The 26,977-nt window shown below is 43.7% G+C and overlaps 1 protein-coding gene across 7 annotated transcripts in view; it reads left to right on the top strand.

Annotated features, from left to right (window-relative positions):
* LOC125465713 (interleukin-6 receptor subunit beta-like) overlaps positions 1–26,977 on the top strand; it is an 88,100-nt gene that overhangs the window by 23,076 nt on the left and 38,047 nt on the right. For 6 of the 7 annotated variants that reach the window (XM_059638564.1, XM_059638567.1, XM_059638568.1 and 3 more), the window contains 3 exons: positions 15,529–15,614; positions 19,929–20,243; positions 26,589–26,721. In XM_059638564.1, the coding sequence (XP_059494547.1) occupies positions 15,529–15,614; positions 19,929–20,243; positions 26,589–26,721 (534 nt within the window). The remainder of the gene's footprint in view (positions 1–15,528; positions 15,615–19,928; positions 20,244–26,588; positions 26,722–26,977) is intronic. The other variant, XM_059638569.1, reaches the window with a different exon arrangement.

Below are 26,977 nucleotides of genomic sequence, written 5' to 3'. Positions count from 1 at the left end.
CCTTTGTAAAACTTTAATATATTTCTGTTTACCTGTTATCTTCCAGGTGAGGGATCAAAATATTGATAAAATGATGGCCTGGGGTGCAATGCGTAATAATTTGACAACATGAGAAAATGACAGGAGTTTTATTTTAAATATGAAACATTACATGATTTCTGTTGCAAATGATAAATTAATCTTGTCTGAATGAAGAAGTGGATGCTTTTTCAGTAAGTGGCAGGCTGTGTACAAAGGCTGTTGTATGTATTGATAGTGAGATAATTTATCTTTCTAGGCATTCCCGATCTTTTCCACATGAGCCCACTGACTTTGGAGGTTCAATCTGGAGATTTTATCGCCCTACCCTCATCGCTGCTTCTGGATGTTGTTGATTAGAGGGTACGAGAGTAGAAAAACTTGGGTTATTTTCACTGGAGCGGCAGAGGCTGAGGGGAGGTTTGATAGAAGTCTACAATATTATGAGATAAATAGATAGGGTCGATGGTGAGAACCTTTTCCCCAGAGTTGAAATGACTAAAACTAGGGGGTATGCATTTTAGGTGAGAGGTGAAAGTTCAAAGGAGATGTGAGGGGAAAGTTTTATTGCACAGAGGTGCGTTGAGAGTGTGGAATGCGCTGCCAGGGGCTGTGGTGGAGGCAGATAAATAGGGGCGTTTAAGGGGATTTTAGATAAGCAAATGAATATTGCAACAAATGGAGAGATATGTACCAAGGGAAGGCAGAAGGGAGTAGTTTAATTTGGCGTCATGTTCGGCACAACATTGTGGGCTGAAGGCCTCGTTCCTGTGCTGTATTGTTCTATGTTCTTTAACCTCAAAGAGTTATTCCAGACTGTCATTGCTAAATGTGGGAGTCTTCACCTTCTCTTGGTGTAAAATGACCCCTCTGGCAATGCTGAAGAGTAATTTTCGAGCTGCCTGAAATGCATTCACTGCAACTGCATCTTTCAGGATGAGAGGCTTACAGTTTCTGCAGATCGCCACTCAGGTCCCTGGAGTGTGCAGAGAGCTTCTGCAGTAAAACAAAGTGTAGCCAATGCTTTCTATGTTACAATCATGGAAATGTAATTAGTAAACAAACTTCATGTCTATACAGGCACATCCAAACCATGAACAAAGCCCAAGATTCAGGGTGATTTAAATTTCTTTGCTCCATTTTCAACTATGGTATTGGAGATTATTTAAAATACCTCATGCTCAGTAAAAGTAGACAAGAATTTAAGCTTTGTACGGTTTCTTCTTGTTTAAGTAAAATTGTTCAGTGTTTATCAACATACATTGAATTTTTAAACTTTATTCACATTAAGGTTGTTTCCTGCAGAAATAATTCTGGGGTTCCTCTGCTAGTGTAGCACATTTCACTTCAACAGTGTTGATCTGATCTTTCTCAACTTGGCATTGTGTGCTCATTAGATTAATAATAAGCTTTGTGGCTTCCTTTTGAACAAACATCATCTGCATCCAACTTGTGATTCTTCACTGACGTTCTCCAGTGCCATAATCACTTTGTGTTTATTTACTCACTTCCTATTGAACAGTACCAATTTGCTAATTTGCTTGTGGCTCAGGTGGTAATCAGCAATGATCACCTTTTTGGTTTTGCTTTCGAATTTAGCCCCTAACTCTCACATTCCCATAAATGGAACATAAATCCTCTTTTTGTCTACATCATTGGTACCTACATGGACATGATAACGGGATCTTTCCCCTCCCACTCTGGGTTCCTCTGCAGTCCAGATGAGATATCCTGAACCTGGGCACAAGGCAGGCAATACACCTTACACGACTCTAGATCCTGGCCAGAGAGAACAGTCTCTATTCCACTGACTACACTATTCCTGATTACAAGTACATTTCTCTTTTTTTCTCCATCGTGAAAGGCTCCTTGTACTGTGGTCAGTTTGCTCATCCTCCCTCCAGCCCCTGCTCTCACAGGGAATTTCAAAACTGTTAGACACACTCAAGCGCTGCCATTCCTTCAGCACAACTCCTGGATCCCTCTACCTGCCTCACTCATAGTCACACTCTCCTGATCCTGACCGCTGACCAAAATTGAGATAGTTAATCTAAGGTTTATAACTGCCTTCTGAAACATCATACAGGTAACTCTTCCCCGTCCCTGATGTGTTCCAGTGTTCGAAGCTCAGACTCCACTCATAACTCTAAACCAGAGTTCCTGAAGCAACCTACACTTAGTATAGATATGATCACTATGAACCACAATGGGGTCCACCAGCTCCCACATCATACAGGTACAAAACATCAACTGCACCTACAAATTCTACTTTATTTAATTAGCTCTCAATTTTTGATTTTTGCCTCCAAATTTCCCAAACTACATACTCACTTCAGCTGCTTCTCTAAAATAACTGCACAGAGGCCAGTATCCTATCACCAAGTCCCCCTTTATTTACTTGTGCACAGTACACTGGCTGTGACTCGCCAACTTGGAGTCACCCAGGGCTTTCCTGGTTAGCCCAGGCTAACAACCCCAATCAATGACATCAAAGTCAACGAGGTCAACCTGATTCCATTCACTACATCCTTTTCCCTCTAAGTCTGGGGATATAAGCCTGGTCTTTTGCTTGTAGCTTTACCTGCAACATTTTCACCCTAACTTTGGTTCCTTTGATCCAGATTCTGACATGGGTGGTGTGTATCAGACTATAGGCTGCCTCTTGTGTACAGAACGCCTTGGGAGAGTTTCCTCCTCCTCCTCCTCCTCCTCCTCCTCCTCCTCCTCCTCTTCTTCTTCTTCTTCTTCTTCTTCTTCTTCTGGTGGTAATGGTATTATGGCTGCATCCATCTCAGACTCTGAGGTTTACCTGACACTCGACTGGAGGGGAGAACCTACGGTTCCTGACAGGCCTTCTGGCTGTTCTGAAGGATCAGGAAGATTTGTTCCTATCTTGTTTGCGAGGTAACAGCTGTCGTGTGATCCATGTGTTTGTTCTGGACTGTATCACCTAACTGAACTTTGTAAGTGACATGACCTGACCTTGCATCAACCTCGCCTCATACCCATACTGGGCCATTTCCATGGTTCCGGCACCAAACTGTGTCTCCTAAGTTAAATTGTCTCTTAGTTAGAGGATGCATTTGGCTGACATTGGCATTCCTGCTGCTGTCTCACTCTCTCCCCCAGGTCTGGGAATATCCAGTGTAACCTGGTGCGGAGTCTTCTCTCAAACGGCAACTCTGCTGGAGCTATCCCTGTTGCTGCGTATGGGATGGTCCGATAATCGAACAGGAACCTGGACAGTTTGATAATAGTGATGCTGCAGGTTGCTTCTTTAAGCCTGCCTTCAATGTTTGGACCGCTCTTTCCACTAGACCATTGGACATTGGAAGGTATGGAGCTGTCCTTATGTGCCAAATGCCATTTGACTTTCGTAAATATTCAAATTCCCTGCTACTAAATGATGTCCCATTGTCTGTGACCAATACTTCTGGGAGTCTGCGTATCGGGACTGATGCTCGCAGTTTCCCAATCATCGTCCCTGAGTTTGGTGAACAAATTTTATACACATCCAATGGGCATCCACAACAAGGAATATTGTGCCAATAAAAGGACCGCCTTAGTCAACATACAACCGAGTCCAGGGTTTTCACGACCATTCCCATGAATATGGGAGCCCTGCTAGTGGCACACTTTGTTCTTGTTGGCACAGTGATCCACTAATCCTGGGCACTAGCCATTGCTTCTTGCCAACATCTTCATCTTGGAAATCCCTGAACGACACTGCTGGAGTTATTGCCAGACACTGGCTTCACCCTTGCTCCCTGGAGTAACAGGCCATCTTCAATGGTGGTATGGTCTCTCTGGGTCCAGGAAGCTTTTGATCCATGTTGCGATGGCCCTTCTGCTTTCCCCCCCCCCCCACCTTACTGCCAGTTGTTTTAGTTTTGCTAGGATAGGATCTTTTTGTGCCTACCGTTGGATATTGTCTGTGGTGACTGTAAGGTGTCTGTATCCAGGAAATTCAAAACCAAAACGGACTCTTCCAGGGGACCCCTTGGCTTCCTGGACAGTATTCCACCTTGTACGCGCTGAGAATAAGGACCCAACACTGAATTCTACAGGAAGTTATGTCTCTATCCTATCACCCACTTCGCCATTTAAAAGACCACAATTATGTGACCTAAGAGCTCCCCTTTTCTAAAGTTAATGTGGAATATGTTAGAATCCATTATAAAGGTCTTAATCCTCCTTAACTAACTCTAAACTCTTGGACATTTTTCGTGTTTGGTGCCTCTGGGAAAGTTAAGCCCCTTATAACCAAAAATGCTGCAGGCCCACAAGCAGTCAGAAGAACTACTCATTGCTTCTTGTCTGCCCCAAGGTCGTTTGCCCAGAGAAAAAAAAACACATTCTTCCCACAGACTGAGCCCAAATTCATTGGCAGGATCAAATGAGTCAAGCTTCCCAAATAAAGGCATGATGCCAGAAATGTTTACCCCTACTCTAAGATGACTGTCACAAGAGAATGTTAGAACATAGAACATTACAGCACAGTGCAGGCCCTTCGGCCCTCGATGTTGTGCCGACCTGTCATACCGATCTCAAGCCCATCTAACCTACACTATTCCATGTACGTCCATATGCTTATCCAATGACGACTTAAATGTACCTAAAGTTGTTCTTCAGGCATGTCCTGTTTTCTCCCATCGCCACTAAAAAAACTGCAACACAGGCTGGTATCCCATCACCAGGTCACTCTTTATTTAATTGTGCACAGTACACTGGCTATGACCAGCCAGTTCAGAGTCAGTAACTTGAACTGAGGAGATTCTGAACTCCAGGTTATATTTTTTTTCCCATTACCAAGTCACCCTTTATTTACTAGTGTACAGTACACTTGCTGTGGTCAGCCAGCTGGGAGTCAGTCCTCAACTGAAGAGACCTCAAATCTCCTGGTTTTATTGGTCAGCCAAGGACTTCCTGATTTGGCCAGGTTAACAGACCCATCACCATCTCACCCTAATCAAAAATCCCGAGGTCACCCTGGTTCCAACCACTGCAGTCTCATGCTCGATGCGATTTCTCCTTCTTGACTGTGTGAAAGTTACTGATCCATTTGTTTTCTTGCCTGTCTGTTTCTTCAGCAACCCCACCCCTGCAACACACACACGCACACAGAGACACGCACACAGAGACACACACACACACACACACACACACACACACACACAGAGCAGGGCTGGGTGTAGATAGCCATTTGCTTGAGTTTTAGCTGGGGCTGTTTTGTACAGCTGCAGTGAGTCTTCCTGTATGTCACAGAACAGAAACTGTTCCCTCGTACTATTCTAATTAATAATAGTCTCAAAATAGAATAATTTTTTCAATTTATTGAAAACCCTTCACAGAAGTAATGAACATCTATCTGCATCTATTTTTGAAATTAAAATTCCAAAAATTATATTTAATATTTATAAATTATACATCTTCCAGCACATCTCATAATTGTAATGTGTTGTTGATAGGCTCTGTCAAAGATGACTTGTTACAGTATAACTTGTGGATAGCAGTGTTTCAGCAATAGCTGCTGTGGCATTTATCAAGGATGACTATCGAGTAGATTGTTCTGTCCTGGGTGGTATTGCACTTACTGAGAATTTTTGTCACTGTACCAATCCATGTATTCCATCAGAGGCCTGATCTGTGGCTAGTATGTGTTGGTAACATTTTCTGGAATAACACTATATCTGAACCCAGCCTATTTGTCATATCATTTGTGTTTTGTGTTGCTGGTCCAGTTGGGTGTCTAGACAGTGATTATGTCTATGTCACAGAGGTAACTATGATCAATTTGTAATGACCAGTGACATGATCAAAATTGCTTTAAGCCAGGATTTGTATTCAACATAGTTAGTCATCATATGTGCTTCAGTAGCAGAATTCTGTGATTATGGATGCCTTAAACATGGAGTGTTTAAGGACCTGATTAATGCAAATGCCCCTTCAAGAGTCTCACGTCATTCACATATACAGCCTCCATCCTCAGACAGAAGAAAATGTTTATTCTGTCCAATCTGAGTGTGGTGGCAATCATTTTTCATTTACATGAACATTTGTGACTCAGATGAGGATGGAAAATAGCACAGGTTACACACCACATGTTGCAGACTCTGCTTGTAATCTAGATGACTGGGTGACCACCCCATACCTTCAAGTTCCTTTCTTCCTTGCACCCTCAGTGACCTGGTCCATTTCTTGCTTCCCGTGTTTCTGCTCAGTTATTTCACTTAAGTCTCCACCTGCTCACATTATCCCCTGAGTCTCAGGCTTAGTGAAGTGATGTTTCCCTGTCAAAGCCAGTGTGGTGGTGGCCATCAATGACCATCCCCACTCCTGCAGTAATCCTTGTCCTCCAAAGGACGATTGTCTCCAAACTAAATGTTGAATTGTTTCTCCCCCATCACAGTTGTTGTTCCTGCTATAATCCCAGTATGATGCCTTCAATTACTACAACTGGCTTCCCCAACATGCTGCTCCACTCTCCCTCCCACAGCAGTGGGCCATGTTTTGACACTCCTTTGATTTTCATAGACCTGCTGGACTGACTGTGACCCATTTCCTGACCAACTTGGAAGGACAGCCCTGACTGATAGTTGACTAGATGTCTGTGCAGCTCCCTGCCTAACTTACTGTTGTTCCCCAGACTGGTTGTAATGGACCAGCAGAACTGGCCATGACCCTTTCTCTGGACTGCAGTGAAACGGAACTCATAACCAGAATACTGCATATAGTAATTGATCATGGCTTATCCTCACAATTGGCATTGGACTATGAACTTGTCTAATTGAGGTGGGACTCTGTGACTGATGACAGTCCCCCTGGACAACTGAGGTTTATGCCCATTGGACTTTGAGATATGGCCATTTGGTTGAAACACGTCCTGTGTGTTTGCCACATACTTTACCAGGTCATGGTGCAGGTGCAACATTGTTGTAGCTCAGTGCCATACAGATACAGGTCCATCCCTTAACTGATTGCTACTAACAGCCATGACATGCTGCTTGGCTTTGTGTTGGTGCTAAAAGGCATTGGAAGACAAAAGTATGGTGAGGCTGTATGTTCTGAAAGAAGCAACGATGTATAAATAGGCAAGAAATATGAGGACTTGGACAGCAAGTTAAAGGCAGAGATGTATCTTGTTCCAATGCATGAGATGGGTTCCTGAATACAAATGCAAAGTGGGCCAGCAGCAACATTGCAAAGCCAGGTGTCAGCGCACTCCAGCGTGCAGTACCGAAGTGTTGACCTATATTATAAGTTAGTTAGAAATGTGCCATGATGATGTGACGAAGAGTGGTGTGTGTCCAGTGCTAACCACTGTGGATGAGGGGATTGCAAGCCATTGCTGCCCATGGAGTGTGCCCTGAGATGATGGGGAATGCTAACTAAGGTGGAGTCCCACAGGAGCAAGCAGTGAGCTACAGTCACCAGGGATCCTCTCAGTTTTTACCTCCTGAATTGTTGCAATCTAGTTTCTCTCCAGCACTGCCTAGGAAAATTGCAAACTGAACAGCAAAATGAGGTGAGATTTAGTAATGGCGATAATGGGAACTGCAGATGCTGGAGAATCCAAGATAACAAAGTGTGGAGCTGGATGAACACAGCAGGCCAAGCAGCATCTCCGGAAGCACAAAAGCTGATGTTTCGGGCCTAGACCCAGAGACAGGCTCTGATGAAGGGTCTAGGCCTGAAACGTCAGCTTTTGTGCTCCTGAGATGCTGCTTGGCCTGCTGTGTTCATCCAGCTCCACACTTTGTTATCTGAGATTTGGTAATAATGAGATGTATGTGCAAGCAAATAAGTTGTTGTTCACTACTGGGGGTCTTGACTTCCAGTTAAAAGCCTCAATGAAAAATCAGACTTATTTTCAATGCAAGAAATTTCATTTTTTTAATTGATTTGCCGTGGACTGTGCTATTCAAGGGCTGAGAAAAATGATTTCAGTGATTGACCATGTTGACTAAAATTTTTAGAAACGATCTATCGAGCCAGATTTCATTCTGCGATCGGGCCTGCCCACTAGACCCATCAGCCGGAACCATGACTCTATCAGTTCAAGCCTGCATGTTGTTCAGAATTTTTTTCGCACACAGACCCAAGCTGCTTTAATTTCTGAGGAAACGTAAATGGAATTGAACGCTGTGCAAGCTTCAGCAAACTTCATGACAGACGGGAAAAGCATGGAAATAGCTCAAAACAGTTAAACTTCTGACAGCGCCCTGAGGGACCCCTGCAGCAGTGCCTTGGCTCCAAGAGAAAAGTATAATAGACACCAGCTGAACCCCTGCTGGTCCAAATAAAATCCAATGGTTCCCTAGGATTTGCACAGGAACACGTTACATGTATGTTCTTAATTAAAACCTATGCTTTGAGACTGGAAACTTGGTAAAGAGGATTCGCAGACAAATGAAAAATTTTATAGTACTCTTTGTAAACAAAAGTACACGTTTCTTTTTAACATGACGACGGGATGTTTGTTTAGATGTTGTTGAACTAATTGCTAATTCAGCAGAACTGCCTATCATTGAAGTAATTGAAAGCTTCTGCAAGACAGAAGGAACTGAAGAAATGAGAAACAAGCTTCCAGTTAATATTTTTTCTATTGTTTATTGGGAATTAAGAAAGTGGCGGTGCATTTAAAGTGAAGAATTCTGTGGTGTGCAATAATGGAGTTGATTTCAAAGCGTGCCAAACTTGATTGCTTGTAGTGTGGTGAGATAGAGGAATATACACCCTGAAGATCGCTAGGCATCAGACCAACTACAGGCCCAACTCATTTAATTGATGAATGCATGAATGATTTATTGTCATTTGTTCTCTACAATGACCAACAATGAAAAGCTTCAACTTGACAATCATGACAAAAGAAAACCAATTCATCAAAGGTCTAGCCACTAGTGTCAGGGATGACAAGAGTGGCTCAGTGGTTCGCACTGCTGCCTCGCAGCACCAAGGACCCAGGTTTGATTCCAATATAGGGTGACTTGTCTGTCTGTGTGGAGTCGACATGTTCTCCCCATGTCTATGTTGGTTTCCTCCCACAGTCCAAAGATGAGCATGTTAGGTGCATTGGCCATACTAAATTGCTCAATGTGCAAGGATATACAAGCTAGGTGGATTAGCCATGGGAATGCAGGGTTATGGGGATAGGGTACGGGGTCTAAGTGAGATGCTCTTTGCAGACTTGATGGGCCGAATTTCATGCTGCAGGGATTCTATGAATCTAATGAGTCAGTTGAAGATCTGCATTAGGAAAGACACTTGTAGTCATCCTGTACCATGGGAAGGTCACTGCTGACATGCAATCTTACTGCATTCTTCTTATTTGCCTCTCTTCTAGGCCAGCATTGGAGTCATCTGTAACATACACCAAAGTGAGCAACATTATAAAGTGGCTCATGATAGTCTTGTCAGCAAAAGTGAAATGCATAGAATAAAATGTAAAGTGACAGCATTGATATGAAGTTGGCTCAGTAATTGGCACAGGAAGTAATGGTGAATATTATTTATTGGTTTGGAGGGAATGTAGGATCCCAGAACTTTGTAATCCAGCCACTGCTTTTCCTCCTGTATATTCATGACCTTGGGTCCTTGGGCATGCAAGGGTAATATTTCAAAATTTGTAGATGGCACAAAATCTGAAAATATTATGACCTGTGTGTACTTCTCAGTGACAGGCATAGACTATAAAGGAAATTATGGTGAGCTTTTATCAAACACTGTTTTGGCCTTAGTTGGAATGTAGGGCTGAATCTTACCTATAATCAGCTCAGTGTCAATTTTGATAAACTTTGTGGAGGCTTCTCCCCATGATCCCTAGTGAGATTTCTCACAAGATTCTTCGAAAGCTGCCTCATTTACTCTGCACCATGACGCTACAGCATCTTGTGCCTCCCACTTTCCCTCTCGCTAGAGGTGGCAGTACTCAACCACTGAGTTCCTAGGATTCCTGACACCTTATTTAAAATGAAGTTGTACAGCAGGTCAGCTGCTGTCAAACTGGAGCTACCCTTCACAGCTCCTTCATCTGAAGAATTGCCCCAAAGATGGTTTAAGGTGCCACAAGGTCCTGGTGGACAGGGTGATGCAGAGGTTGGCCATCCTCCTCCTTCAGGACTGGCAGGGAAAGCCACACTGTCAGATCCTGCCATCCTGATCCCAAGTTTCCACTGGGGCCACAGTTTATCTGAATACCAGCAATGCCACTTGAAGGTCAGTGACTTTCTACACTCTGGTGACCATTAGTGCAAACATCTTCTCTCTGCTATCTCACTCACTGTATCTCTGCTACTGCACCTGTCTGCCACCAAGGTTAATGTTTCACCACTCTCTCGATTGCATGCAGTGTCTTCCCTCACTTGCTGTCATCCTTGAACACACAGGGTATTGGCCTGCACGGCCTTATGCTGTCTGCTCACTCATTTGTGACACTATAACACCCTTTGTCCACCTGCGACAGCACTAACAACTATATAGCCACCACCTTTAAGTCAGTTTCATCCTCGCTCTGTCTCTTTCAAGTGGGAAACTGGTCCCCAAAGGGCGGTAAGCACCAAGATGGTATGGTTGATGTCCAACGTTTTGTCTCCTCATTACTTTCAAGGAGAGATCTTTACGATGTTTACATAGCTGGTTGAGGAAGAAACATCCCTAAATGCCAGTTAAGAGAGGACCCCCTCTGAGGGCAATTAACGTCATACAAATGCAGGCACGTTTGTTGGAGACATTGGGCAGGGTGATGTGACATTTGGTGGACTCCACCAATTCAGTTTGTACCAAGCTGCCTCTGAAGGGTTTCAATAGGATGAAAAGAAACTGTTTCCAATGGTTGAAGAATCGAAAAGTCAATGATTCCAGTTTGACTCAATTTAACTTGATTGGCCAAAGAACCAACACAAGGTAAACACAAGATAAAACCTTTACTCAAAAAGTGGTGGGTTTGGAATGAAATACCTGTCCACCCCAATAACTAACACCCACCTCTGATATTGACATGGACATAAATTAGTTTTTGAAAGGAAATTGGATAAATAATTAGAGAGAACTAAGAGGCAAATAAACAAACAGCGGGACATGCGATGATAGTAATACTGACTGGACTTCTCTTCAAACCAGCTGGTGTACACTCATCGGGTTGAATGGTCCGCTGTGGTGCTGCAGTATTCCATTGGACCCAAAGCACATCAGAAAGGTGCTTGTCAGAAGCTGTCAAGGATTAAAATGGTGTAGGAGGATTCGAAAATACATTGAGATACAGGAGAAGCATGAAAGCCCCTGGTATCTCTCCCTATCCCTGGTACATGGGCATTTTAATCTGCAGTCCCAGAAATGTTTTAAGTTTCCCTTACTATTTGATGTGTGTTAGATTTTACTAAGTTTAGCTGCAGGGTAAATTAATCTTGGCATTAAATACTACTAAAGTGCAAGCCTTTTTTTGTATTCTAATAGTAAACAAATAATAATAGACTCAAATTAAAGTTCGTAGACTTGAATGCGGGATCTTATGAAGGCTCTGAAATCAGATGTTTAAGATACAATTTTTCTGGTCTGTGGGTATTAGGTGAGGATGATTGCTGAGAAGATTTCCTCATAAATAATGGTCCTTTAGACAAGGTACCAGAGGAAGATTGTGCCTCAGTACTGAAGGGATGCTGCATTGTTGAAGATGCTGTTGATCCTTTGACAAGACATGAACCAAAGGTCCTGTATGGCAGTAGAATGTCTGCGACAATTAGAAGGGGAATAGAATACAAGAACATGTCCTCTTGATGGAATAAGTTGAACCAGAGAATGTAGTTTTAGAATAAGAGGTCTGCATTTTAAGATGAAGGTGGCAATGTTGCACTGGAGTATAACGTCGGAAGTCAAACAACACCAGGTAATAGTCCAACAGATTTATTTGAAATCACAAGCTTTTGGAGCATTGCCCCTTTGTCAGGTGAAGTCAAAATGATGAAGTCACCTGACAAGGGGGCAACGCTCCGAAAGCTTGTCATTTCAAATAAACCTGTTGGACTATAACCTGGTGTTGTCTGATTTCCGACTTTGTCCCTTTTAAGATGGAAATAAGGAGAACTGATTTTCCTCTGAGGGTCATTATTCTGGAATTCTATTCCCCAGAAAGCAGTGGAAGCTGCATCACTGAATCCATTCAATGCTGAGTGGGTTAGGTTTTTGATAGACAAAGGAGTCGAGGGTCACGGGAGAAGACAGGAAAGTGAAGTTGAGACCACAGTCAGATCAATTACAATCATGTTAAATGGCAGGGTGGGTTTGACGGTCTGAATGGACTACTTCTTACTCTCATTCCCAGCCCTTTGTTCCTGTTAGATTTATTTAAGGCTGTGGTCAGGCCACATTTGTGCAGTTTTGGGCCCTATATCTCAGGAAGGATGTACTGGCTGTGGTGCGGTTTCAGTGAAGGCTCACAGGAATGGAAAGTTTAACATGAGGAAAGTCTGAAGACTCTGGGACGATACTCATTGGAGTTTAGAAGGATGAGGGGGGATCTAATTGAAACTTACAGAATACTGAATGGCCTGGACAGAATGGATGGTGGGAAGATCGTTCCATTGGTAGGACAGACTAGGACCCAAGGGCACAGCCTTAGAGTAAAGGGAAGACCTATTAGAATGGAGATAAGGAGAAACTTCTTCAGCCAGAGAGTGGTGAATCTATGGAAGTCACTGCCACACAAGGCTGTGGAGGCCAGGTCATTGAGTACATTTAACACTGAGATAGATAGGTTCTTGATTATCAAGGGGTTCAAGGCTTACAGGGAGAAAGCGGGAGAATGGGATTGAGGAATTTATCAGCCATGATTGAATGGCAGAGAAGACTCAAGGGGCCGAATGGCCTAATTACTACTCCTATGTCTTATGGTCTTAACTGCATATGGTGCTTAAGTATTAATTGTTTTGCACAAGTGCAATAAAATATTCGACCGTCCACCAACGCTGGATGAGGTTCAATCCGCCATCTCTAAGCTGAAACTCCACAAAGCCCCCGGTATCGACGGAATCCCTGCAGAAGTATACAAATTAGGAGGAGCTTTGCTCCTGAACGAACTCACCAACCTATTTGCTCTCTGTTGGGAACAGGGTGAGGTGCCAGCTGATCTATGTGACTCTGTGATAGTCTCCTTGTATAAGAACAAGGGTGAGAAATCGGACTGTTCGAACTACAGAGGTGTCACTCTGCTGTCTACAGCCGGGAAGATTCTCTCCAGACTCCTCTTGGACAGACTGATTCCCACCATTGCGAAGGACAACCTGACAGAAAGTCAATGTGGTTTTAGAGCGACAGAGGCACATCCGACATGATCTTTGCACTAAGCCAACTTCAGGGGAAATGCCGTGAGCAGAACGTTAGACTGTACGCGGCATTCACTGACCTCACCAAAGCCTTTGATTACTGTCAGTCGCGATGGTCTATGGAAAATCCTGGGGAAGCTCTGATGCCCTCTTAGGTTCTTAACCATCCTACAGCAACTTCACGAAGGTCAGAGCGGCAAGGTGAAATACAACCGTGACCTATCACACCCGTTCCCCATCAGCAACGGCGTGAAGCAGGGCTGCGTCTTGGCACCAACGCTCTTCGCCATCTTCTTCAACATGATGCTGCAGAAAGCGAAGGAGGGCTTCACGAACAGCATCTACATTCGCTTCCGCCCGGACGGCAATATCTTCAATCTGCACCGCTTCCTCGCTCACACGAAGACAACACGGGAGTTCATCATGGAGCTGCTGTATGCGGACGACTGCGCCCTACTCTCTCTCACAGATGCGCTACAGACTGCAGTGACGCGCTTCTCTGAAGCTGCAAAGGCTTTCGGGCTAACGATCAGTCTGAAGAAGACGGAGATCCTGTACCAGAAGCCACCATGCAGCACATAACAACCCACCTCGAATCTCGAACAACAGCCACCCCCTCAACAATGTCGAATGCTTCACGTACCTGGGAAGCATAATCTCCAATGATGCTACAGTCACAGGAGACGTCGACAATCACCTTGTGAAAGCAAGTAGCGCCTTCGGGCGACTGTGGAAGTGTGTATGAGGAAACCACTCGATAAGCATGTCGATGAAAATCCAGGTTTACAAGCCCGCGGTCATCACCACACTGCTCTAGGGCTCCAAGGCCTGGGTTCTGTATCGGAAACAAATGCGGCTGCTGGAATGATTCCACCAACGTTGCCTGCGCTCTATATTGGGCATCACCTGGCAGGACCGCATCTCTAACAACGAAGTGCTGGAAAAGGCCCGGCTCCCTAGCATCAAAGCAACCCTTCTCCTGAAGCTACTTCAATGGTCGGGTCACGTATAGCGGATGGACAACACCAGAATACCCAAGACAGTGTTCTTCGGGGAACTCTGCGATGGCAAAAGAAACCGCGGTGGCCCGCGCAAGTGCTACAAGGATCAACTGAAGCAACAGCTGTCTCACGCCGGCATCGCCTCAACGGAATGGCAAAAGCTGGCCTCTGACAGGGATGCATGGCGGAAGAAAACTACGACGGCGAGAGAGCAGTTCGAATGTTCGAGGAGAGCAGCTGCAGAGGACAGACAGAAACACAGGAAGGAGCCCTCATCTCAAGCCCCGCTGTCCGGAGCAGTCCCCTGCCCGCACTGCCCCAGGATCTGCAGGTCCAGGACAGGACGCTACAGCCACCAACGGTTGTGCCAACAAAAATCGCTGACGAATCTCTTCCCAACCGATCTTCGCAAGTGAAGAATCTGCCTGACAATAAAATATTACTAAAATGTCTAAGGCTCAAGTGTAGTATAAATACCAGCATGGACACATTATACCGAATGGCCTGTGTCTGTGCTGTAAGATACTTTTACAATGAATGCAGTGAAGTTCTGAGAGAATATTGTTTGCCTCTTGCCTGTTTAGCACCTAGTCTGTTACTGAAAGTTACAGGCTTTCCCCGTAGTTTAACTGTTTAAATCACAATAGTTTTTTGCACCATTGGGAGTGCTAATGAGCAGACTAAGGAAACATACATCTTCCTCAGAGGCATCTGATGGATGCAGCAATTTTTGCTTTAAAGTTGTAACACCTTTGTAAGTCTCTTGACTGGGTTTACTTGTCCAAAATGAGTACAGGTGGAAACAAATGATTTGTGTCATGGTTTCTATACTTACAACAATAACTTTTGCAGAAGACCAATAAAAATGGCTACAAAGGTAAATTAGGTTGTAGTCAGCCAGCAAATGACTAAGAAACACGAGATTCTGATTCCAAAGAAATGTCCTTGGCTCCTATTCTATTGCTCAGATGCTGCAAAGCTGTTGTTAAACTGAAATTAGTAAATATTTTCATGGTTGCTTTAATCTGATTTGCTCAAGCTCTGAACAACATGGAAATCGTGCTTTTTCAATTAAACATGAAAGCAAGTTTCCTTAATCTTTTACTTTGGAAAAATGTTATAATCATATTGTTTCACAAAACATTTTTTGTATTAATTAAGAAGCATGTTACAATTCCTGCTGTTAATTTTAGGTTTATGAGAATAATAAGCATGGCTGTCACTGTATGCTTCACAAAGCTGGAGACCTGGTTCCTGCTTGTCACCTTCATTGGTGCAGGTAAGATCTAGAGTTTGAGTATTCGACAAACGTATTTTAGAAAGATATAATCTGTTAACTAGTTGCTTATTTGTGTTATGTCACAAATGACTGTTGCAGCAATAGAACATGTCTTTTCCAGCAACCTTTAAATAGTATAAATATTGTCAAAACACCCAGTAGTAAAATAGATGCCAAGCCACAGAAAGACTGAGTAGCCACATTTTTAATGAAGTCTTACAAATGGAGGATGGGATCTGGATACAAAAGTCCTGCTCCCATTTCCAACATTTCCCATTTTTGATGGTTCAGGAAAGAGGGCAAGATGTGATTCACTTAAAAGGGATACCCTTATCCCACTTTGTATGTGCCACGAGTTTGTGCAGTTGAAGTAAACACTCTTAAAGCAGCTTGGCCTGCTGTGTTCATCCAGCTCCACACTTTGTTATCTCACGTAAGTTCTAGTTAACTGTCACGATCATGAGTCTTTTTTAGCTTCTAGTCCATTATGCTCTTTTTAAAAAAAAAAGCAGATTGCAGCTATCAGTGATTTTTTTTTTAAAAATCTTTTGCTAAACTGCTTTGATTTACAGGCTGGCTAATGTAGCATCTCCTCTTAATACAGCTTGTTGTTGATATTTTCCTGACGGCAATTCCTTGGCTGAGTTTCATAACTACAGTTATCTCAGCAGGCTTCCTGCATTCACAGTTTAATTTGAAGCTTGAAGAAGCTATTCAAGGATTGGTGATTTCTTTTATAAGAGATAAGCCATTTAGGGATTTAAAAGCTTTGATGGTTTCAAGAATGGGAGTCTGTACAGTGAGAGATATGCCAGATTTTGAAAAGTTTATTCATTTCATTTTCATATAACTCCTGTGGTAGATACCCTGGAGGACACTGAGTCTGTAACCATGGAGTTGGCTTGGAGGGTGTGAGGAATTATAGGAAGACAGATGGAGGGCATGAGTTAGTATGGAGGGTTTGAGGGGACATGAAGGTAGATTGAGAGGTATATGTAGGATAAGGACTAGAGGGATTAAAATATTTGAAAACAACTGTGACCTAATTGCAGAGAGCCAAAACTTGCCTTTGATCTGCCTCCCTTGGCACTTAGCCACCTAAGCACCGACTCAGAGTTGGCAGGCCAGCTTCCTGTGCCCAGCTCTCTGGAGCAAAACATCTTGCGCTTCAGGATACTATGTATTAAGTCAGTAAATTACTCACTTTGGTACCCAAAATCCAACTGGGGCCTCCAAAACCCTGACAGAAATAGGTATTAAGGAATGTCTTCAAGGAGGACGAAGGGATGGAACAATATAAAGCTTTCAGGATAGAATTGTAGGTCTTGGTGAACTGAATGAAGACACAAGATTTGAGATACAGAGCGTTTGAATGGTCTGAGGGTGGGGGCAAGACTATGAATAGATGCAAACATGAGGCCAGCATTTCAAAAAAAGTGGTGCAGCACCATCTTCAAGGGCAACAGGAATGGGAAATACTTGCCTTGCCATTGGCATCTACATCCCACGAATGCACAAGTGAAAGGTGATAGCCAAAGAAAAGTGAACTGACATTGAGATCTAATACAAGATTACTTAAAACCCAAGATAATAAAATGTGAGGCTGGATGAACACAGCAGGCCAAGCAGCATCTCAGGAGCACAAAAGCTGACATTTCGGGCCTAGACCCTTCATCAGAGAGCTTTTTTTATAACATTGATACCATTAGGCTGCAGGGTTCCCAAGCGGAATATGAGTTGCTGTTCCTGCAACCTTCAGGTGGCATCATTGTGGCTCTGCAGGAGGCCCATGATGGACATGTCATCTAAAGAATGGGAGGGGGAGTGGAAATGGTTTGCGACTGGGAGGTGCAGTTGTTTGTTGCGAACTGAGCTTACTTAAAACCCATGTATGCACTTGACACTTTTGCCAGTTCTGACAAAAGATCATAAACGTGAGATGTTAAATTTGCATCCCTCTACACAGATGCTGCCTGACCTGCTGAGTGTTTCTTCTATTTTCTGTATTACTCTCGAATTGCTTCGTTGTGATGCCCTTTGAAAAGATGGTATGAGATTGCTGTTGGAAGTTAGTGGTATATTGCTCACTTGTGCAATGATCTAAACCATCTTGGGACCAATTATGTTTATGTTTCATCTTCTGCCGACTTATTATTAGGGATTGATTTACATTCAGACCCACAAGAATGTATGAACATGTTGTTAGCATATGTGAAGAAGCAGTTGGCAATGTGCACATTCTGGTTCACTTAAGTTTTTTACCACGTTGCAAAATCCAATCAGCATGGTTTGTGTTGGAAAGACGTTGTTGAGATAAATATTCTTATAAGCTACAAGAATCAGGTTTCTTAACAACCACAAAGTTCACAAAGCTACTTTGATATCTAAAGGCTTTTCACTGGATTCAGAAATTGGAACTAATTGTGGCTGATGCTTGGCACTGTTCACTTTTATGTTTCTTACTGTGATTAATCTGTGGTGAACTGTATTGTTTTATACAATTCAGTGCAAGAGAATGTGAAGATGCATAATTCTAGCTGTCCTTTTTAAGCAGCATAAAGCTGATTATGTCTCCATCTCAGTTTTGTTTCTCTCTTAATAGATGCTACCAAATATGTTGAATTTTCCTAGCACTTCCTATTTTCATTTCTGATCTCCATCATCTACAATATTTTGCTTTTTTGAGAAGAATAAATATAGTCCAGTTACCTAATTGAAACCTAATCAACTTTTGTTTTCAAGTGGAACTTCTCTGATATTTATGAGTAAGTGTTTAGTAATGCCAGCAACACTTGAATGTTTGCTAGCAAAGGACAGCAAGGGGAAAATGCCTGTACTACAGGGGAAAACTGGATAACTACTGCCACCTAGTGAGAAAGGCTGCAATGCTCCTCCCAACTGTGCATCAAGGACCAATACCTCAAACACCTACCGTGAGGGTTGGAGGCTTTTTATATGAACCAATCTTTGTTTTCCTGTGCAGTCTCTGGATCTCGCTTACACTCACAGGAGCAAAACAAAAGACCCTCATCCCTTACGCCCATCTCCCTAGCTTCACCTCAGGTATCACCCCTGAGGTACAAGACCTGACCCCCTCAGAGGATGTACCTTCCTACCCACCCTCCAGCAGCACAAAGAGACATACACCTCAGAAGGTGATCAATCAAGTGCAGGCTTGGAGACACATTTGGGTGAGCATAGCACTGGCACAGGTTGGGAACTGAAGGAAGGAGAAATAGCTGATGTTTTTCACACTCCTGTGGAGGAACAGGCCCCTGTCAAGTCTAGTATAGATGATGAGCCTCTAGACTCAGCATTAATGGGCTGATGGAGATGTGAGGTTAAGCAGGGATCTGTTTGGCAATGGGTCAAAGATCATGTGTAGACAGCAACAGGGTCAAAGGTTCAGGTTTGGTAAAGGAGTCTACCCAAGTTCTTTTTGATGATATGGACCTGGCATGAGAGTGCACAGTTGCTTCCATGAACTGGGAGACAGCCATCATAGCTTTTTATTTCTCCAGACCTGGCTCTCTCTATGTGCCAGATATGTGGGGGCACTTTTATTCCATTGGTCAAGCGATGGACGTATTCATTCACTGGAAAGAAGAGGCCAAGAACCCTTGACCTGCCTCCAGGGGCCCTCTATCAAGGAGGAAGATTGCACATTACTCACTGACAGAGAGGAGAAGCGACTGTCAGGCATCCAGGGATTGTCATCTCTGGAGATGTCCTGCCTCTCCACTATCCCTCTGCCAGGGATCCCTCTTCTGGAGAGGCCAAGGAGGTGACACTTGTGTCAGAGACGTCCCCCTGCCCACCTTGAGCAGAGGGGTGGCCTCAAGGTCTTGGATTGCCTGAGGATAACCACCAAACTCGTGTGTAGGAAGCCAGCAAAAGGAGAAAACAAACTTAGTCAAGCCCAGTTGTAGCTGTTAAGGTATAACCCAAACATGGTGGTAGGAAAAGACAAAAAAAAACGATGAAATTTTGGGGGAAAGGCAAGCTTAACCAGATCCGAGCTCCTGCTGTCCACTTCAGTGCCAGTCAGGCACTTAAGACCCAAAACAGATGATGCCAGGTCTCACCAGGCCTGCAGTGGTGATGGGCAAGTCCCCATCACCCAGATTAAATTTTGTCTAAGGTTTTGGAAATGGGCTTGAAGAGAATAAACAGTTACTCCATTTAAATAAGCCTTCAATGATGAGCAGAAGGTACATCAGGGAAGTTCATCAAGTTTTAATTCCATTCTAGGTTTACAGAAGTGTGTGAACGGATCTGTAAGGATCACTTACAACATGTTGTTTTAATCTTCAGGTACTGTCAGCGTTTCTCCAGAGAACTGCAGTTACATGACACTGAATTCAGCAGTTCTTCACCTCGGTGATCCTTTATCAGCCACTTGCCAGTTGAAAAGTGAAGACTGCACTTTTGATTACAGAATGAATGCAACCAGCATAGTCTGGCGAATGAATGGGGAAGAGGTTTCCAGGAGTCAGTACCGTGCATTGAATGACAGAGTGTCAACAGTATTCATACCCCGATTCAGTCGACTGAAAGGGAACCTGACTTGTTACATCTGGTATAGCGAGTCGCTGCAGCTACTTCAATGGGCTGAGGTTAGAGCGGGATGTAAGTTCAGAAAAGAAGTGAATGGTCTTGCAGTTAATGAAAGTCAAAGTATATTTCCCTGTCAAATGGTGTTCATCTGGCTTCCAGTTTCATTAATAAGCAGCAATTTGTAGTATTCAGTTACAACATCATCTGTATTGTTCATAATTTCACAGATTGATTTAAGACTGAGTGAAAATAGGCAATTATCTAAGTAAGCAGTTAGTTATTCCATTTTAGTGTTATTGAGGAGTCAGTTGGCTAGTTTCTTTTAAAAATGTATCTTTTAGGCTAGGCCAGCATTGATTGCCATACAATCATAGAATGCCTACAGTGTGGAAAGAGGTCATTCAGCCCATTGAGTCTGTACCAACCCACTAAAGAGAGGCCTACCTTACCCTCATAACCCAGCAATTACCATGGCCAATCTAGCTAACTGGCACATTTTCAGGCATCCATCTCTAATTCTCCAATGGACAGTTAAGAGTTAACCACATTGCTGTGAGTCTGGAGTCATATCTACTGCAGACTACGTTTGGTTCCTTCAGCCTGAATTGAGCCTCACTGGAGCAGAGCTTCAGCCTTTTATTACCAGTGGTAACTACACCAACTGCTTCTCATTGGAGATCAGAACCGAAGTCGTACCCTTAATCTGCAACAGTTTCCTGGTGTTTGTTCAGTCAGGCTGAGGTCTTGTGCAAACTGAAGGGTTGGAGACCCAAGCGAATCTTGTTAAAGACAGCTTCTGCAACAACAGATACAGCTGTGCCCATACTGACCTCCGTGGGAACTGGGTGACCATTTGATAAAACATTAATTTTTAAATTGGTTCCGATTTGGATGTTGCTAAGCGATTTTAACTGTTCCACCGCTCATGTAGGGGGACTTTCCAGGGTACTGGCCGACATGTTTTCTTACTCAGGTCAGGCCTTGCAGCCCTCCTTTACTGTCTCGAGTCCACATACCGGCAGCAAATAAGTGGCTTGCTGACCCGGGTCCTGAAGATCCTTCTGGCCACTTGGCCGAGACTCGGTTTTGTTGTAGGGTTCCACTGTGGGTTGGCTTAGTGTCCCTCTGTTCAGGATTTGCCCTATGTGAGTCCCTCCACTCAAGTGGTGTTTCCCAATCTCAGTTAGACAGCTGAGGAAGTCCACTTCCATTGGGATGCCCTGTAGCTTCCATGCTCCACTCAGAGTCATAGAGTTGTACAACATGGAAACAGACCCTTCGGTCCAACTCGTCCATGCGGACCAGTTACCCTATTTTAATCTAGTCCCATCTGCCAGCATTTGGTCCATATTCCTCTAAATTCCTCCTGTTCATATACCCATCCAGATACCTTTTAAATGTTGTTATTGTACCTTCCTCCATCACTTTACTTGGCAGTTCATTCCAGACACACACCACCCTCTGTGTGAAAAAGTTGCCCTTTAGGTCCCTTTTAAATCTTTTCCATCTCACCTTAAACCCATGCCCTCTAGTTTTGGACTCCCCCCACCCCCCCCCCACCCCCCCCCCCAACCCACAACCTGGGAAAAAGACCTTGGCTATCCACGGTCTATGCCCCACCCTATCCATGCCCCTCATGATTTTATAAACCTCTAGAAAAGATCACCCCTCAGCCTCCGATGCCCCAGGGAAAATAGCTCCAGTTTATTCAGCCCCTCCCTATATCACAAACCCTCCAACCCCTGGCAGCATTCTTGTAAATCTTTTCCAAGCCCTTTTGAATTTCACAACATCTTTCAGGGAGACCAGAATTTCATGCAATAATCCAAAAGTGGCTTAACCAATGTCCTGTACAGGTTGTTGAGGTTGGTTGGCTCTCCGAGCTGATTTGTTGTTCTGCAGACATTTCATTACCATGCTGGGTAAAATCCTTAGTGCAGCCTTCTATGAAGCGCCGGTGTGTTTTCCCACCTGGTTTTTAAACTCTGGGGTCTGAAGAGATGGACTGCATCACTTCCAGTTTTCCTTCGTAGTGGAATGTGTATGGGGTGGAGTTCTATGTGTTTATTAATAGCCTGCTTCATGGAGTGCCAGGCTTCTAGGAATCCTCGTGCCTGTCTCTGCCTCACCTGTCCCAGTCGAAGTGTTGGTTCTCCTTGTCCATGTGGATTGAGATAAGTGAGTATTGCTCATGTCTTCTTGTAGCCAGTTGGTGTTCATGTATTCTTGTTGTTAGTTTCCTTCCTGTTTCTCCGATTGTAGTGTTTCTCAGTCTCTTCAGGGGATCTTATAGATGGCATTGGTCCTGTCCATGGCAGGGAGTGGGTCTTTAGTTTGGGTGAGCAGTTGTCATAGGGTTGACATGGGGCTTGTGTGCCACTCTGATGCCCAGCAGTCAGAGGAGTCTTGTGGTGAGTTCTGACATGTTCCTGATGTGGGGTAGTACAATGAGTGTGTCGGGGCATATAGTCTCTTTCTGATAACAAAGTGTGAAGCTGGATGAACACAGCAGGCCAAGCAGCATCTCAGGAGCACTAAAGCTGACGTTTTGGGCCTAGACCCTTCATCACCTCTCTGATGAAGGGTCTAGGCCCGAAACGTCAGCTTTTGTGCTACCGAGATGCTGCTTGGCCTGCTGTGTTCATCCAGCTTCACACTTTATATTATCTTGGATTCTCCAGCATCTGCAGTTCCCATTATCTCTAGTCTCTTTTTCTGATGTTCGTGTAGGCATCTTCTGACCCAATCATTTGGATATCCATTACCCCTGAAAACCAGGAAGAGGTATTCTCCTTTCTCTTGGCATAGTTCAGTGTTGCTGCAGCATGTTTGTTGCCCTTTTAAATAGTGTTCGCACACAGCTCCATTTGTGTGTGCTGGGATGGTTACTGTTCAAGTACAGTACCAGATCCGCTGAAAGTACACTGAAAAACCACACACACAGATCAGGGACTGAACTTCAACAGTAACCATCCACACAAACTAAGCTGCGTGTGAACACTATTTAAAAGGGCAACGCCACACTGCAGCAACATGGAACTACGCTCAGGGGAAGAAGAATACCTCTCCATGGTTCTCAAGGATAATGGATATCCAAAAAACTGGGTCAGAAGATGCCTACACAAACAACATCAGGAAGATATCACACGCCCTGACACACTCACCATACTACCCGACATCAGGAGCATGTCAGAACTCACCACAAGACTCCTATGACCCCTGGGCATCAGAGTGGCACACAAGCCCCATGTGAACACTACGACAACTGCTCACCTGAACTAAAGACCCACGCCCCACCATGGACAGGACCAATGTCATCTACATCCCCTGAAAAGACTGTGAGAAACACTACATCGGGCAAACAAAGAATCTAACAACAAGAATACATGAACACCAACTGGCTACAAAATGACACGACCTTTCTCCCTCATCTCAATCCACATGGACCAGGAGGACCACCACTTCGACTGGGACAGGCAAGGCAGAGACAGGCACAAGAATTCCTAGAAGCATGGCACTCCACGAAGCAGGCTATTAATAAACACATAGAACTCGACCCCATATACATTCCAATATAAAGAAAAACTGGAAGTGTGGCAATCCACCTCAATGGACCCCAGAGTTTTAAAACCAGGTGGGAAAACACACTGAAGCTTCATAGGAGGCTGCTCTGATGATGTTACCAAGCATGGCAACGAGACATCTGTGAAACACGAAACTAGCTCAGCGAGCTAACCAATCTCAACAACCTCAACACCCACAACCCGAGCTACAAATCTACTCCAAAACCTTAATGTCCTGTACAGCCACAACATGACCTCCCAACTCCTATACTCAATGCGCTGACCAAAAAAGGCATGCATACCAAATGCCTTCTTCACAATCCTATCTAACTGTGACTCCACTTTTAAGGAACTATGTACTTGCACACCAAGTTCTCTTTGTTCAGCAACATTCTCGAGGACCTTACCATTAAGTGTATAAGTCCTGCCCCGATGTGCCGAACCAAAATGTAGCACCTCATATTTGCCACATTTTCTAACAATAACAATAAAGCCAGTTCTGGTGCCTGTTTGGTGTCCAACTGGGCTTCTGCAACGGGCACTTTTGCAAATCATTAATCCCACATACCAAACAGTCTCTCAGCATCTTATTCAGAGTTAATGCAAAGTCACATGGCTCTGCAGTCACTTTAACTTGGTCAAAAATCCCAATATGGATTCCCCAGTTCTCTAATAGCTGAATAAAACCGATAGCATCTCAGAATTAGAGGTGGTTTGGAGTCATACTATTTCTTAACCAACTCCATCAACACTTGGAAGGTTTTAGTGTCTGTTACCTCCTGGTGAAGTTAAGCCCTTTATAACCAAAAACGCTATGGGTCTGCAAGCAGTCAGAAGGTTTACTCAGAGATAGCAAGAACTGCAGATGCTGGAGTTAGAGATAACACAGTGTGGAGCTGGAGGGACACAACTGGCCAGGCAGCAACAGAGATGCAGGAAAATTGACATTTCGGGTAAGGCCCCATTCTTCCCACATACTGGGTCCAGTCTTTGGCAGGATCAAATAAGTCAAACCTCCCAAATAAAGGCATGATGCCAGAAATGCTTACCCCAACTCCAAGATGACTGTTGCGACTGAATGTTCTTCAGGCACATCCTGTTTTCTCCAGTCACTACCGAAATAACTGCACAGAGGCCGATATCCCATCACCAAGTCTTCCTTTATTTACTGTGGTCAGCTAGCTCAGAGTCAGTCCCCTGACCTGAGAAGATTCTAATCCCCTGGTTACATTGCTTGGCCAGGGCTTCCTGACTGGCCCAGGTTATCAACCCCAATCAAAGACCTCTTAGTGAACAGGGTCCACCAGGTTCTAGTCACTACACACTTCATGCTCCAAGCTGTCCATATGACTTCTTTAATGGCTGCTTCTGATTTGAGATTGTGGCTTCATTTTAATTCTGTGTGAGTGAATGATTTTAACTTTTGCAAAATGCAATGTGTTAGGCACTTTTCCCAATATTGTCCCTATCATCTTTGAGCGAAAACAATGAAGTAATTGGGGGAAAAGAAAACATTTGGATTGAAAAGAAAAGCAAAGAAAATATTTCAAAGCTGTACAAGGTTTGAATGGACTGGTTTATACATATAACTATGGCTAATTACTGCCTACAATTAAAGGAAAAATGATTTGTGTCAGTGCTTTGCAGCTGTTTAAATAACAAAATGTGATGTGCGTAAAACACTCCTCAGATGTTGTCAGCAAGACACCCTTTATTTACACATGGAGAGTCCTTGATACTGATCCAGCTCTGAGTTAACAGGATGTCTGACACTCTTGTTTTTAATCTCTGAGCCAGGGCTCACTGATTGGGGCTCTCAATTTGGTCCAATCAGGGAACCCATATCCTATGAGGTCCACCTGGCTGACCTCAATACAATCACTATAGTGAGAATGTGGTTTGTATACATAGCCCACTATTAACAAAATGATAAATTTCATTGAGCAGTCCACTGAGGCAGTAATGTTATCTTGAGAATGAAAACAGCAACTTTATAGAACAATATTAAATCAAAAACATTGAATGAAATTTAGGGAATTATTGCCACCTACTGGAATATGAAGTGCACCACACTGGAGTATTACCAATAACTTTCATATGTGGGAATGCTGAGATTTCCTGATGTCAAGGTAACCATTTAATTACAGATGGGCACAAACTATAAACTTTTGAAGGTGTGAAGACTGGTTGAGAAAGTGATTAAAAAAGCAAAAAGGATTTTGGGCTATATCAGAATGGACATAGTGTACAAGGCCAGGACATTATGATGAGCCTTTATAAACTTATCAACCCTAACAGGAGCATAGTAACCAGTCTAGGCATCACTTTTTAGGAAGGATGTGATGGTTTCAGAGAGGATGCAAAAACATTTGGAAGAATGATTTCAGGGGTGAGAGGCTTCAGTTATGTGGATAGATTGGAAAAATGCAACAGAAGAGAAGATAGAGGTGTTCAAAATCATGAGTAGATAGGGAGCAGTGGGCATCGTCTTCTAGGTTCTCAGTCCTCAAATGATCATTGAAGGTTTTTTTTTGCCATACAATGTGGAAAAACCTTTTTTGCCTAGTGAGTGGTTAGAATCCAGAATGCACTACCTGTGTGTGGTGGAGGCAGATTCAATTGTGGCTTTCAAATAGGAATTGAATAAACTCCAGAAGACAGAAAATTTGCAGGACGATGGGGAGGGGCAGAGGAGTGGGCCTGACTGGAGTTTTTCTGCAGAGACCAGCACAGATATGACAGGCTGAATGGCATGCAACAATTCTATGTTGCTAGAACAGTGGAGATCTTTTTGCAGCATGGTGTAAGAATTAGTGTGACGCTAACAGTGGATATCTCCATCTTTTCCTTTCAGTTCCTCCAAAGCGGCCACATCTTTCATCCTGCATCTCTCACTGGACTTCATTTTTGACACAAAGCATGATTTGTAATTGGGATCCAGGACCCGAAACATATCTAGAAACGAGCTTCACACTATATATATCTGAGTGAGTAATCAGATTCAGAGTTTCCCATCGTTCTTTCAAAATTGGGTGATGGTAGGAAAAACTGTCAAACCCAAAGTAGAACCAACCATTCCCTATTCAAGTTTCTAATACATTGGTCAGCAGTCCTATTAAATAGAGAGAGAGAGAGAGGTTTAACCTGAGGGTCACTATTGCCTCAAGTGAGGGGAGAGGTTGGGAAGGACTCTCCTTCAAGGTAACCTCAGCTGGTGTGGGAATTGGACCTACTCTGTTGCAA

Source organism: Stegostoma tigrinum, chromosome 30, assembly GCF_030684315.1.
Source record: "Stegostoma tigrinum isolate sSteTig4 chromosome 30, sSteTig4.hap1, whole genome shotgun sequence".
In the NCBI taxonomy this organism is placed as follows: Eukaryota; Metazoa; Chordata; class Chondrichthyes; order Orectolobiformes; family Stegostomatidae; genus Stegostoma; species Stegostoma tigrinum.
Note: the sequence above shows the minus strand (reverse complement) of the source record. Positions and strands in the feature narration are given on the sequence as shown.